This window comes from Mustela putorius, unplaced genomic scaffold, assembly GCF_011764305.1.
Source record: "Mustela putorius furo isolate JIRA1106 unplaced genomic scaffold, ASM1176430v1.1 tig00000129_pilon_pilon_pilon, whole genome shotgun sequence".
NCBI classification, from domain to species: domain Eukaryota; kingdom Metazoa; phylum Chordata; class Mammalia; order Carnivora; family Mustelidae; genus Mustela; species Mustela putorius.
This window is the reverse complement of record NW_025421290.1, coordinates 4,915,042-4,928,651: the sequence shown is the minus strand read 5'-3', so window position 1 is coordinate 4,928,651 and position 13,610 is coordinate 4,915,042. Positions and strand designations below refer to the sequence as shown.

General features: G+C 40.2%; 1 protein-coding gene across 1 annotated transcript; it reads left to right on the top strand.

Moving 5' to 3' along the window:
- Positions 1-5,944: 5,944 nt before the first annotated feature.
- Positions 5,945-7,729, top strand: RPS29 (ribosomal protein S29). Its single transcript, XM_004738723.3, has 3 exons — positions 5,945-6,105; positions 6,338-6,437; positions 7,605-7,729. Exons 1-3 carry the CDS (start codon positions 6,044-6,046, stop codon positions 7,611-7,613), a joined length of 171 nt encoding a protein of 56 aa, XP_004738780.1. The 5' UTR covers positions 5,945-6,043; the 3' UTR covers positions 7,614-7,729.
- Positions 7,730-13,610: the final 5,881 nt, after the last annotated feature.

The window sequence follows — 13,610 nt, the reverse complement described above, 5'->3', positions numbered from 1 at the left end:
TGTTTGGGGCGGAGTTCTAGTTTCCGCTGTGGACACTTAACGGGTTTCGGTAGTTGAGTTTCCCAAGGGGAAGCGGGTGCTCCCCTGTTAAAGGGAGAGTGTCTTTACCTACATAGCTTCGGAACTTGGGACTTTACGAGCTGCCCATTGCGGCATTTCCTGGCGCTGATGGGCTGGTGTTTGTTTTGGTTTTGGTGGCTCCGCTCACTCCGGAGGCAACACCTGTCCCGTCAGAACTGAAAGATAGGACAGTATTTGACTTGGCGATTTCTGTCGAACAAATGCCTAGTAGCGGTTGTGTGGAGTGACTGGTTTAACTGTATCCGACACTTGTTAAGACCGTCCAGACCCCACATGCCTTTCGAATTCATTACGTTTATTAATGGAGGGCTAGGCCGTAGGCGGGGCGAAGGAGGTGCTCTCAGGGTCGTAGTCTCGTCTCCTTGAATTTCGTGTCCTAGGCGCCTCTCTCACCTCACCTTCGTACCGGCCTTTGGTTAAACATTCATTTCGTTTGAGCTGTACTTTCGCGAATGTGAAACGATTTATAGAAATACTGATTTTCAATTCAACTATGACCCTATAATGATTTATGCTTAAGTGAACACCCCTGTTTACAACATGTTGAACCTAAAGTGTTATCTGTTGATTCTAGTTCCGAAAAACGTAATTGGTTTTTAAAAATTAGTGATTAATGGAGCACTACCCCCCGCCCCGCCCGTTTTCTAATCTTGCATGTAGAGATGAAAACAACTCCGCACTTAGCAACAGCTAATCTCATGGCCAGAGGGAAACAAAACTAAACTAAAACGACACCTTAGAGTTTTCAAGAACAGACTTTACAGGTATTACCTACTTTTGTTCTTTGAGTAAAACAATAAAAAAAAAAAAACCAGCTTAAATCACGACAGGTATCTCAAATACATTCAGAACTTTCAGGGACAGTTGGGAGCTGAGAAAATCTTAAATGTACAAGCTGATGTAATTTCAATTAGAATAGATATGTACAAAAACCAAGAATATAACAACTCCATCCCTCTTTTTGGTGCTAACCTGGGTAAATGAAACACGGATTCAGTGATCAGATGTTAAATAATCTAAAGATATGAAAGTTACTTAACAGTTTCAAGGTGATTTTAGAATAAAATAATAGTGCTGATGTAGTTTTTTGAATGTTGTTGGTAGGGTCCGGAGTCCATGGCCAAGAAAGAATTCTTGAGAGATCTTCCGTGGGAAATGGTGGTTTTGCCTGGACATCAGGCACAGGCATCTAGGGCTGCTCCCCACTGCCCCAGGATTCTGAGGAGCAAGTGATTATATACTTTGGGTTAGGGGAAGTAAAGATAAGGGAGGTTCCAAAAGGACTTGCAAATGTTAAAGAAGACTCAAGATCTCGTAGGTTATAAGGTGATTTAGTTTTATCTACATTTCCTTCTGTCTTTGTTTCCCACATCTGTGTGTACAGTCAAAAACTTATCTTCCTAACTGCCAGATTTTCAAAGATGTGTGCTTCCCAAAACACAGAAATTAGATTATCTTATTAAAGAATATCACATAAAATAATACTGGACTGAAAGTAAAATAACCATATATTTGTTTTTGAGATCTCATCTCTTTCCCTCCCCCCCCCCACATTCCCCCTTAGTGTCCCCATTTTTAATGGCTGAAATACTTGGATATGGCATTTATTTTGGTCTTTCTGGAACTGTTTATGAAGCAAAGTATTCTTTAGGGGTACCTGGCTGTTGGTGGAGCATGGGACTCTTGATCTCAAGATAGTAAGTTTGAGCCCCATGTTGGGTACAGAAATTATTTTTTAAAAATTCTTTGATTACCCATTCACACTTCTGTCTTTACTACCACACAAAGTCTGCGTGTTGCTCTCCTCTGCCCTCAATTACCTCAAGCTAGTTTGAATTGCAGACTGAAAGAGTATGAAAATTCAAGGCATTTTAAAGTGGGGTACAGTTTTTAACAAAAGGAATCAAAGAAATGATGTCTAGATTAGTTTTCCTTCTGGACAATTGGTTCCCCTTCCTCCTGGCCTACATACTACACTTATTTCCACCCCTGTTGTGTTCATACTAATTGATCCTATTAATCTTTCAAAACCCAGTTCAGTTTCCACTAGCTATCTTTAACATCTTGGTCTCCTTTTTTGGAGTTTAGAAATTCAATTGCACTTAAAATTACCTTTCATTTCCTTTAGTACCCTGGGTTTCTGGTGCATACAGCATCCAACAGTTAATTAATTGAATCTCTGACTCTTGCCCCCTTCATTTGTACCCATAGTAAACTTTACTCACTTAGGTTTGTGGCTCACTTGGTTTCAAACTAGTAAATCATAGTCACATCATATTATTAAAAAGCTAGGTCATAATCTATGGACAGTGTAGGTTTTCCTGCCCTGGAACATTGGGACCAGATCTTAGAGATGGTTTTTAATTTTTATTTATTTACTTTAAAAAAAGATTTTATTTATTCATTTGAGAGAGAGACAGACACAGAGAGAGGGTATGCGTGAGCAGCAGGGGAGGGCAGAGGCAAAGGGAGAAGCAGACTCCCCGCTGAGGAGGGAGCTCTATGCTGGACTCAGTGCCACAACTTTGTGATTATGAACTGAGCCAAAGATAGACGCTTAATGAACTGAGCCATCAGCTGCCCCTAAAGTTGTTTTTTTGAATAATAAACTTCATTAAATAAAGCTAAAGGATTAACAAATATGCACTTGATCAGTAGATTATATAGTACCTATATAGTGCTACCTTGCCCCTGTTGGTGCTCCTTAATTAGGTCTTGTAAGTTATGTTCCCACTATGATTTCCCAATTAATGTTCACCATTCCCCTGTTAGTGCTACCATGTAAGTGGAGAGCTGCATTACTTTCCTCCAGAACTATTCCTAAACTTACCAGGTCTTCTTACTTCAATACTTATTCACTTGTTTAGTATTTATAATGTTCTTACTGTATGCCAGTGCTTATGTTAGATATTTAGAAGGCAGAGATGATTTTGCAGTGTTAAGGAGAGACAAGCAAACCATCAGTTATACTACAGTGGGATAAATGTCGGACATTAGAGGAATATAAAGTAGCCAGATGATGAAAAGAATTTGTTTGCTAAACTAGGGCCTTTGGACTTTAGCCTGAAAGTTCTGGGAAATCACTGAAAAATTTCAACAGGCGATAAAATTCAGACCTGTTTTTCCTAAACAGGAAACAGGTTATTGTGGTCAGTAAAGACAGATTACTTTAGAGGTGGAGCAAGCAAAGAGACAAGGATCAGCTAAAGGGCTAATGCAATGATCCACCATCTATACTGCTGCCACATTAAATCCTTTTAAGGAGTCTCCTGTCATAGAATCTAAACTTTGAGAGCTGAGACATAGTTTACAGATATTCCAATGCAATTCTTTCATTTTTCATGAAGGTAATAGAGGCTGAAAAGAGTACAGGGATTTGCTCATGACCTTTCTGTAGTCCGTGTTAAAACAAATAGTGCTAGAACTCAAGGTTACAATCAATTTCTTCCAAACTCCTGATCATGTTGATATTTTTACCTCATCCCATAAATTGTAAATGTTCTCAATAGCATCTAGAATAGTGAGTTCTTTCCATGAGGTTTTCAATTAATTTTTTCCCCAGATCCAGTGGAGGAATTATTATGTGTGGTTGCCATAGCCTTACAAAACAGATGTCTTAAATAAAAAGACTTGAAAGTTGAAATGATTCCTTTGATCCATAGGCTGCAGAATGAATACCGTATTAGCAGACATGGAAAGAACATTAATCTCATGGTACATCTCCATCAGAGTTCTTGGGTGACCAGGGGTATTGTCAATGAACAGTCATATTTTGAAAGGAATCATTTTTTTCTGAGCATATGCCTTAACAGTGGGCTTGAAAGATTCAGTAAGCCAAGTTACAAAGGGATATGCTGTCATCTAGGCTTTGTTGTTCCATTTATAGAGCACAGGCAGAGTAGATTTAGCATAATTCTTAAAGGCTCTAGGATTTTTGGAATGGCCAGTGAGCATTGGCTTCAACATTAAGAACTACTTGAATCATCAAGATAGTTTAACAGGTTGTTCAAGTTTAACTAATTGTTTCTTATTTGTCCTTTCCCTTTTTGCTTTTAAATGAGTTCACACTTCTTCAGGCCCAAAGGATTCTGAATCAAAAGTGCTGAAATATTTATGGAACTGATCTCAGAACTATTGTAATCTCTTAAAAGTTATGTACACTAGGTAAGAAAGGTCTGAGAAACCTATAGGTCGGGAAAGGTTAGATTAACTTTTGAGAGGCACATGACTTTTGGAAACTACACATCAATGACTGATATAAATTGTAGGAAAACTATAGATGTTTGACATTGGACCCTCTACAATCAGGCTTTATGATAAAATACGTTTATTTTACCTGTCCCTAAGCTTTTGTGCATCCTCAACTCTAGTTCACAAAATTGTTCACCTTCTACAACTCCATTTTTTGACTCAAACTCTTCCTGTCATTAGGCATTCCCTTCCATCTAGTGTTGCCTGTAGAAATTCCACCCTTCAAGGCTTACTTCAAAGGCATCTTAAGTATATCTTGAGCTAGCATTAATTTTTCTCTTCTTTGCTCCTCTTGTACACCACATCCATCATAAGACATAGTGTTCTGCTTACTTAGTTGTGTAATGTCATTGAGTCACACAAGTCGACACTGGAAGGAAGAGCTCTTTGAGATAATCCCATTTTCTTCCCTACATCTGCAAATTTTAGGAGCAGGAATCAAGTCATATCTGTTTTTTTAAATTTTTGACTTGCCTTCTTCCTTCAGCCTGCACCAAAGTACCTAATTTAATGATTGCGAGGGGCACGCTCACCCTCAGAATCCTGAAAGGGCATACCTCAAGAAGTGTTGTATTTCAGTTTTAATACAAGAATTCGTGTGTAAAATTTTATTGGAATTTTCACTCTGTGGTACATTTTGTAGATTTAGTTAAAGCTTTGATTTTGGTATCATGTATAGTTTTAGGTTTATCTAGAGACATTATAAACGTCTATGTGGAATTTAGACATCTTTCAGCATATTATTAGATGGCATTCATTCTTTAGTAGTTGTAATGAAATCATCCGGTCAAAGCAACCTACATTGTGCAACTTGTTTCTCGCTTATATTTAACTACATTTAAATATCAAACACAGTAAACCTCTTATTTTTCTTGGTTGCTGAAGGTGTATCTCTAAGAGTGTGTCCCTTGATTAAAAAACAAGAAACAGCTCTGAAACGCATTCTGTTTGACCAAAGAGAAACTCCTACTGTTGACTCTTCATTATTACAGCTGACTTTAAGGTATTTTGTTAATTTATTCCAGCAGGTGTCAGTGCTGAGTCGAGGCAAAATCCTTTTTCCAATTGTAAAATTTTAATTAAGAAAATTAATGGTTCAGGCGATGAAAAGATTTTTTTTTTTTTCCTCCTGTTTTCTGTTTCTCAGGAGTTCAAGATTCATTCTTTTCGGCTTCAAAAGAGACGGGGTCTCGCTATGTTGCCCAGGCTGGAGTGCAGTGGCTATTCACAGGCGCGATCCCACTACTGATCAGCACGGGAGTTTTGACCTGCTCCGTTTCCGACCTGGGCCGGTTCACCCCTCCTTAGGCAACCTGGTGGTCCCCCGCTCCCGGGAGGTCACCATATTGATGCCGAACTTAGTGCGGACACCCGATCGGCATAGCGCACTACAGCCCAGAACTCCTGGGCTCAAGCGATCCTCCTGCCTCAGCCTCCCGAGTAGCTGGGACTACAGGCGCGCGCCACCGCGCCCGGCGCTCGAGAGCAGCGCAAGTTAATACTAGAGGCTGAGCTGCGTTGACGTCATCAGCCGTGCCGACCTAGCCTGTTTCCGAGACCGCCCCGATATACTCCCTCGAAACAGCATAGCCGCACTGCGCTCGCGTCATTGGTCGGCACTGCATTCTGGGTAAGCCGTGTCTCGAAAATTTGAAGAGCGCATGCGTGGGGTCGCTCCTTCCTTTTGCCTCGTTGCATCCGAGAGAGCAAGATGGGTCACCAGCAGCTCTACTGGAGCCATCCGAGGAAATTTGGCCAGGGTTCTCGTTCTTGGTAAGAAACAGAATGTGGTTTTAGGGAAGGGTTGCACTCGGTTGTGACGCCGCCAGATCTCTCATGGAGAGGAGTCCGCCGCGCCTCGTGGGGGTAGACCGACTCTGGAGCCGTGACTGCCGCCATTACGGGCCTCTGACGGGTGGCGAAAGATCGGTGGTGCGGGTGGTGGCCCCCGAGTGCGGAATCCTTCCATTTCGGCGGCTCGCAGTAACGCCTTCTCTTCTTACAGCCGCGTCTGCTCAAACCGGCACGGTCTGATCCGGAAATACGGCCTCAATATGTGCCGCCAGTGTTTCCGTCAGTATGCGAAGGATATAGGCTTCATTAAGGTACGCGGCCGCGGGGTTGTCTCCTCCCGGTTCTGTGAGCTGGGAACGTAGATACTTACTTAGAGCTTTCGACCAACAGCGTTTTCTCTCTTAGTTGTTAGCGGGGCTTTTGGGGGTATCGGACAGCACGGTTGAAGAGTTTGGACAGGGTAATGGGATAGATTTTTACAGTCTCACTCCTTTTTACCAGTGGCAGTCAGTTTTAGAAAACACTGGAAATTAAGTTTCAGATCTCTTGAATCGTATCTAGACATTTTCCAGCGAAATACATGTGTTGGCCACTGCCCGGAGACGTGAGATAGCATGTCCTGGAATGAGCTTGAGAATGGGGGCCAGACAGACTTTAGGATCCAAGATAAAATCTCCTGACGTTAGTCCAGTCCCATGAAGTTCCGTTTCTGCCTGAGAAAGATAAATGGCAAGGTTGTTGTGTAAATTAGTTACGCATATGTGGAGCTGTCTTCACTTCTAAAATTTAGATAAATGCCAGAATGTTTTCTTCCCCGTATGGTGAAAACTACCACTTACTTTCTTGGCTCTTTGAGATATACAGTTACTGGTGTTACAGTATGATGTCGGGTAGACACAAAGTAAGTATCCTAGGGTTAGACTTTTAGTTTTGACCACTTAGCAAGTATATGCTTGTTACATTGTGGAAGTTCATGTATCTCACTCGGTGGGGTGGGAGGTGGTGTGTCAGTGATGAGAATGGACTCAAGCCCTTGAGCTAATAGCTTTGTGGCCTGGTTACTCAGAGGGTTAAATGAGTTAACGTACGAATGATTGCTATAGTAGGGTCTCTCACACATTGAATACCAAAGTACTAGCTGTGTGATTAGTTACCTACTTAACCAGCCTGAGGTTTTGGTAAAGATTTTTTTATGTAGTAGTGTTTTCTGGTGGGGAATTTTTTGATGGAAGAAGTGAATACCAGTACTAAAGATTACAGTCTAGAATATAATAGTGGTTTGTGGAACAGCTCGTTGTAAACATTCAATACATATTTTAAGATTTTTAGAGCTTGGTGGCTAGTTTGGGTGGGTTAGATTTCTGGTTTGAACCTCACTCTTTTGTAATGAGAGCCAGTGTTTGTGAGAATAAAATAGGTATTTAAATAAACATTTTGGATTAATATCTTTCTTGTCTTTTTTTTTTTTTTCTTTGCAGTTGGATTAAGTGAACTTCCTTGAATGGGTCATCCAAGATACCTACCTGCAGATAACCAAGATACCTACCTTAATGCCAGCTCATTGTACATAAAATAAAAATCCTCAAATTATGAGTGCTTTAAAGTGAATGGAATGGTCATTTGATTACAGGAATCTCCTTTTTCAAATGTGCTATTTTCTCAACGGTTCATCACCAACATATGTGGCTTACTTTCTTTTAATGTAAAAGTGCTCATGTTGAACTCTGCTAAAAATGCCAGCATTGTTTTTATATTTCAAAAAAACATTTTTATTAACATAAAATGGCTTACATATGGGAGCATCCAGCATATAACCCAAGTTAAGTGTCTCATAGGTAATAGATTTGCTGCGGTGAGCTAGGCAGTAGAGATAGAACTGTTGAAACATGTTTTTTTGAAAAACAAAACAAAAAAACTACTACTGAAACCTTGGCATTGCCCAGAGGTGCAGAGGTAGCGGTCCTGGCTTTTGGGGTAATTAACAGATGAAAGACTATAAGTTGGTCAAATGTTTGTATGTGGAAGGAGAGACCGGTGATTAAAAGTTCATGGGTCTTGTCAGCAAAATAAACTTGGATGAGGCAAAGGTGGAAGGAGGGAAACAAGTATGTTGGAAGGCAAGTGATCTTGGCTCGGTCTAGGATAAAAGGGAGTGTTTGAGGTCGTCTACAAACATGGCTTTAGAAGAGCAAGATGACAGGATTTGTTGTAAGCTTGGATGGGGGAGATACAAAATAAAGGATTCTAAGGGTTGGTCCAAGCAATGGGAAGGCTATAGTCCTTCCTGAGTGAGAACTGAAAATGGTTTGGGGAAGAAGAGTTAAGTTTAGGGCATAGTAAGTTGAAGGTGCTTTTAGACTTCCATATGGAGTTCCCAAGTAGATGAGCATTTGGGTACATTACTCTGCAATCGTTGGGAACTTAGGAGTGCTTGTACAATTTTGGTTGTCCTAAGAATATGAATCATACCTGCTAATTTGGGATCTCATTGTAACTAGAAGAGATCCAATTCCTAAAATCTAGGGAAAATCTATGGAGTGAATAATATATGAACAGGACTGTTGTGGGTTACTCCGGGACAGGTGGGAAGATGAAAAGACTGCAGGAGAAACCAAGAGAATGGCATACCAGAAGCCAAGCAGGGAGTGATCAGCTAACTTTCTAATAAACTTGGGTTGATACCGTGTCTTCTCAGGAAGGGAAGTGCGGCTAGAAATAAGTGGAACAGACCCCTTAACTGATGGTGGTTAAGCTATCTGCAAAGTTTCAAAAACATGACAAATGTATTGCTACTGTAGGTGCTCATGGAAGTTGGGGACAACTAAAGCTTAACTATGATGAGCTTTTTGGCAAATATACCTTTGCTCCTAACCTTGCCCAGGAGTAGAGGATAATAAACCGCAGTTGCTGCTGGAGAGATGTTTGGGGAAGAGCCAGATTTCAAACTGTAATGTGTAAAGAATATTGGAATATACCAAAGAATATTGGAAGAAGAGCTTGAAGGTGTAGGAAAGTTTCTGGTAAGGGAATGGAGCTGCTATCGCAGATAGGGTGGTTAAGACCCGTACTAGCTGAGCAAATGTGGAAATTTCAGATGTGATAAGACTCCTACATCTGAACTCTGGTCTGGTGGGATGGTGCTATGTAAATACTTGCTCCCATATGTATTGTGTGTTGGCCAAGGGGACATGCCCTAGCCAGTCCTGGCCCTGTGTGTATGAGAGAATGGGAAGGCTGGTGTGGATTAGGTGGTCTGACTTCTCTTCTAGGAGTTGAATAACTTACTGCTTAAGACTTAACATGTATGTGCCAGAAAGGCTGAGTGCCTTAAGTGCGCTATTTTTTTTCAAGTCACAGACTTTTTCATAGAATGCTCATTATACCACTGAGGAAAACAGGCTTAGAGTTGCAGTTATTTCATTACCAAAGTCTACCCAAGTAAAGTGATCAGAACTGGTCTAGAACTAGAGACTGTCCAATATCAAAGCTAATGTTCTTACTGCCTACTACACACTCTTCCCCAGAAACAATTATATTAAGGCAGGAATTATTTCCATGTTTACTGCAGCACATAGCAACTGCCTTGTATATTAATAGTAGGTCCTTAATTGTTGAGTTAAATTACCTACTAAATGAATGTTCAATGATGTTGATAGCAAAATACGACAAATCCATGACAAATCCAAACAACCATTGGAGCATAGAGAATATATTCTTAGATTTTGGGTCCCTTGACTTACTAAATTAGATCTGTATGGGATCTGTCAAGGACCTGCCAAGATTTTTGTTCAGCTTATTACTGAAACCAGTAAACTTTCAGCCTGTTCAAACAATTAAAAAACATTCCTAGTAGGTGAACCAAGGATGTTGAAATGAGCTTACAAATAAGTGTAAAACTGGCCTTTTCAACAGGAGAGGGAAATAATTTGTCCACTGGGCAGAATTAGAAGTTGTCTCTGGGCAAGTATGTAACCTTCGGGCTGTAGACTACCTGGAACACAAAGGCTTGGGCCCTCACCCCAAGATTGTGCTAGCCAGAGCTCTGATTTCCTTGAAAGACATCAGCAAACTTTTGGTCCATTTCAAAATCAGAATTTTTCTCCATGGATTCTCAGACTTTTACCTATAATTGGTAAAATTTTCAAGTTCATGTATTGTGTCAGGCACAATGCTTTACTGGAATTAGACTCTTTATAATATAACTCTGTGAGGTATAGCTCCTTTATTTTACAAATGAGGCAACTGAGGCAAAAAGAATAAGTAACTTTTCCAAGATAGTATTGTAAGTGAAGTTCAAACTAAATAGAGTATCTCCAGAACTGCTGTTAACATTAAACTATAAATGTCCAGCATTTATGAAAAGCTTTGGTAAATTTTAGTAGTCTTTAAAATAACCTACTAGAGAAATAAATTTCAATACAAAGTAGAAAATTGCACATGTGGTGCAATTTCACAATGGTAAAAAACAAATGACACAGAAAATACAAGGAAATATACCAGTATATTAGCAGTGATTGTCTTTGGGTGATAGAATTACAGGTAATTTGTTTTGAAGCAGTTAGATTTAAGATTTATTTTGGGACGGGGTATCCAGTGAGTACTGCAGTATCTAGTGCCCCTGCTACTAATATTGCTAATGAGGCTTCTGCTCCTTCCCAAACAGCTCATTCCATTTTTAGACTGCTCTGGTAGCAAATTTTTTCTTAGCCTTGCTATGATTCTTTCCATTGATTTCCACCCACTGGTACTACTTCTTTGTGCTCTGGTACAAAAGAAGTCTAATCTCTTTTTTCTGCAAGAAAAAAAATTAAATATTTAGGCATGGGGGCTCTTGTGTTTTTCCAGAATCTTCTTAGTTCAGGTTAATTTGTGATTATTTCAACTGTCCCTCATAAGACACGATTTAAAGCTATCTCTGGTATTCTCTGAATTAATTCCACTCCATCTAGATCCTGATAGTGCCTGACATGACACTTTTCACAGGGCAGGCATGCAGTAAAAATTTGATGATTGAATGAATGAGCAGATTTGATTGACTTTAATTTGGCTGGGCATCAGTGTGTCTTCATTTTTTATGGGCCCTCTTTTATCATTACAGAAAGGCCAGAGACCATAGCCTTGGACAGCTATCTCCATGGCTAATGCCCCTGACAGTTTTAAAGCAGTCTGCTTTGCATAAGTTCTGCCTAGGACATAGTTCTTGTTGAAAACTATCCTTAATAATTGGTGCCTTAGAGATGTGGACTTTTAGATAGGCAAAACAAAGCTCTTCTAGGGTATAATTAAGAAGGGTTTAACAAGGTGTTCAAATTCCCCGAATATCCACAGAAGTTGAAAAAAGGAAAAAGGAAAAGAAGGCTGAGCTACTAGATGTTTTTCAAGAGTTAATTTAGAAAATTAAAGGCTCAATTTGTTGATATCACTGAATATATGTTGTACAGGAGTGAAAGCTATATAGGAGCCAAGATTAGATTACTACCTGTGCTAGTTGCAGGTGTCCTTTGTCTTTCAGAGCTTTAACAGAATTGAGATTGGAAGTGACAAGCTTAATCTAGATGGGCTAATTATCATTTAATGTCTCAATTTATAGCCATTTGGTTAATTAGAAAATATGTTAAAGAAGCCAGGCTGACTTTTTTGTTTACTGAAAATCCTTTTGTTAAATTTAACCTGTTATGTATGTTGATGGTGACCACTTCCTCTGGCTGATTCCTATGAACAAATGCTGGATTCCCTGATGTATTGGAAGGCCTGTAGAACCATAGTGCCTTCCTCTTCCCTTCATCACTTCTGCCACCATACCATCCCCCCCAGACCCCACCCCAATTGCCCTCGTTGTTCTTAGTCCCCTTAGGCTCTGGACACCTTTTCATTCTGCCTAGAAAGAGATCCCTGTCTGTGTGTTTGGGAATCACTGATCTTGGAGCAGGGACTAAAATGTTAGTGGATCTGGAAGTGGTTGGTGAGGATCTCAAGTGGACTCCATTCCTATGGTTCAAAGGACACATTCAAGGAAGCTGTGCTCTGGGCTAAAATGACCCAATATTGTCTTCACTTCTGAATGTGTGCCATTGATTACTTTCCTGGGCTCCTTTCTTCAGACCCTCGCCCTCCCATGTTGCTGTGGGTAACTCCTCCAGTGTCACCAGGGATTTTGATATCATTGGTGAGCTCCCTTGGTCAGACAGCAGGGTGCTACTCAGCTGTTTTATTGTAAGGCTTTGCTAATTCACATAATCTTAAAATATCTCCATAATAGCATTTACCAATAAGAAAAGGAGGGGTGAATGTCCATTGATAGAGGTTGAACAGAGTGGCTGAAGTCTGGAGGAAAGGGAGGAGTGAAATGTCCACAAGGCAGGGAGAGAGTGGGGCTAGTGTTAAGAGAAAAATCATGCCTTCTCGGGTGCCTGGGTGTCTCAGTCAGTTAATAAGCCAACTCTTGATTTCGGCTCAGGTTATGATCTCGGGGTCCTGGGATCAAGCTCCGCTGAGGGCTCCACACTAAATGGGGAGTCTGCTTCAAGATTCTCTTTCCTTCTGCCCCTCCCCCTGCTCATATATACATACTCTCTCTAAAATAAGTAAGTAAGTAAATAAATCTTTTAAAAAACAATGCCTTCTTTCTGTTTGTCTATTACCATGGTTCTGGAGCCAGTAATGTGGGATATCACTGATTTCTCTGAACATAGTTTAGGACAGGTTTAAATTCAGGAGCTGACATTGTAACCTCTACTCTGTATAATCTAGGTTTCAGAATAGGATCTCTGTGAGTGTGTTTATGGTTTTTGATGATGTAGCAACGAAAGGAAAGAACAGTTTTGTTTAATAAAGTTGTAAGAGTATAAGTACCAGTAGCCAAATGCACATTATACAACCCAATAATAATTATGCTGATCGTGTAAACAGCTCCCCTGTGTAGACTAGCTGAGCCTCCATCACTGAACATCAAGCATTAACAGCAGGCGCTACAAAAATCAATAAAACTTCACCCAGGGAACCGAAGATATGTAGGTTACTAAAACTCCTAACAGTTAGCCATAAATAATGATATCTCATTATATTAATGCTAAAGGAGGTTTTGTTTTATTTCCTAAATAATAAAGAGATTACACATTAAAGCAATAGTTGACAAAGTGATAAACATTCATGGCAGCAAAGACAGATCAATAAAAGCACAAAATAAGAAATGGAACCTGTTTCTTGGCAATCTCCCATCCAAGTACTAACCAGGCCCGACCCTGCTTAGCTTCCGAGATCAGACGAGATCGGGCGCGTTCAGGGTGGTATGGCCGTAGACTCTTGGCAATCTCATTAGCTGAACTTCATAGACTGAGTCTGGTCTACCTTGTGTTCTCTTTTTACATATCCACAAATTCCATTTTATGATGGCATTTGTGCATCTGTTCTTTCTTTGATGCTAATTAACTCCTATTACTATTCATGAAGATTAAGTGTGGACATCTAGCACTGATGATGTATTC

Bases quoted from the DNA above. Each gene is read 5' to 3' on its own strand.
- RPS29 (XM_004738723.3), top strand. From the start codon at position 6,044: ATGGGTCACCAGCAGCTCTACTGGAGCCATCCGAGGAAATTTGGCCAG. The intron at 6,106-6,337 runs GTAAGAAACAGA...CTCTTCTTACAG, and splicing joins GGCCAGGGTTCTCGTTCTTG to CCGCGTCTGCTCAAACCGGC.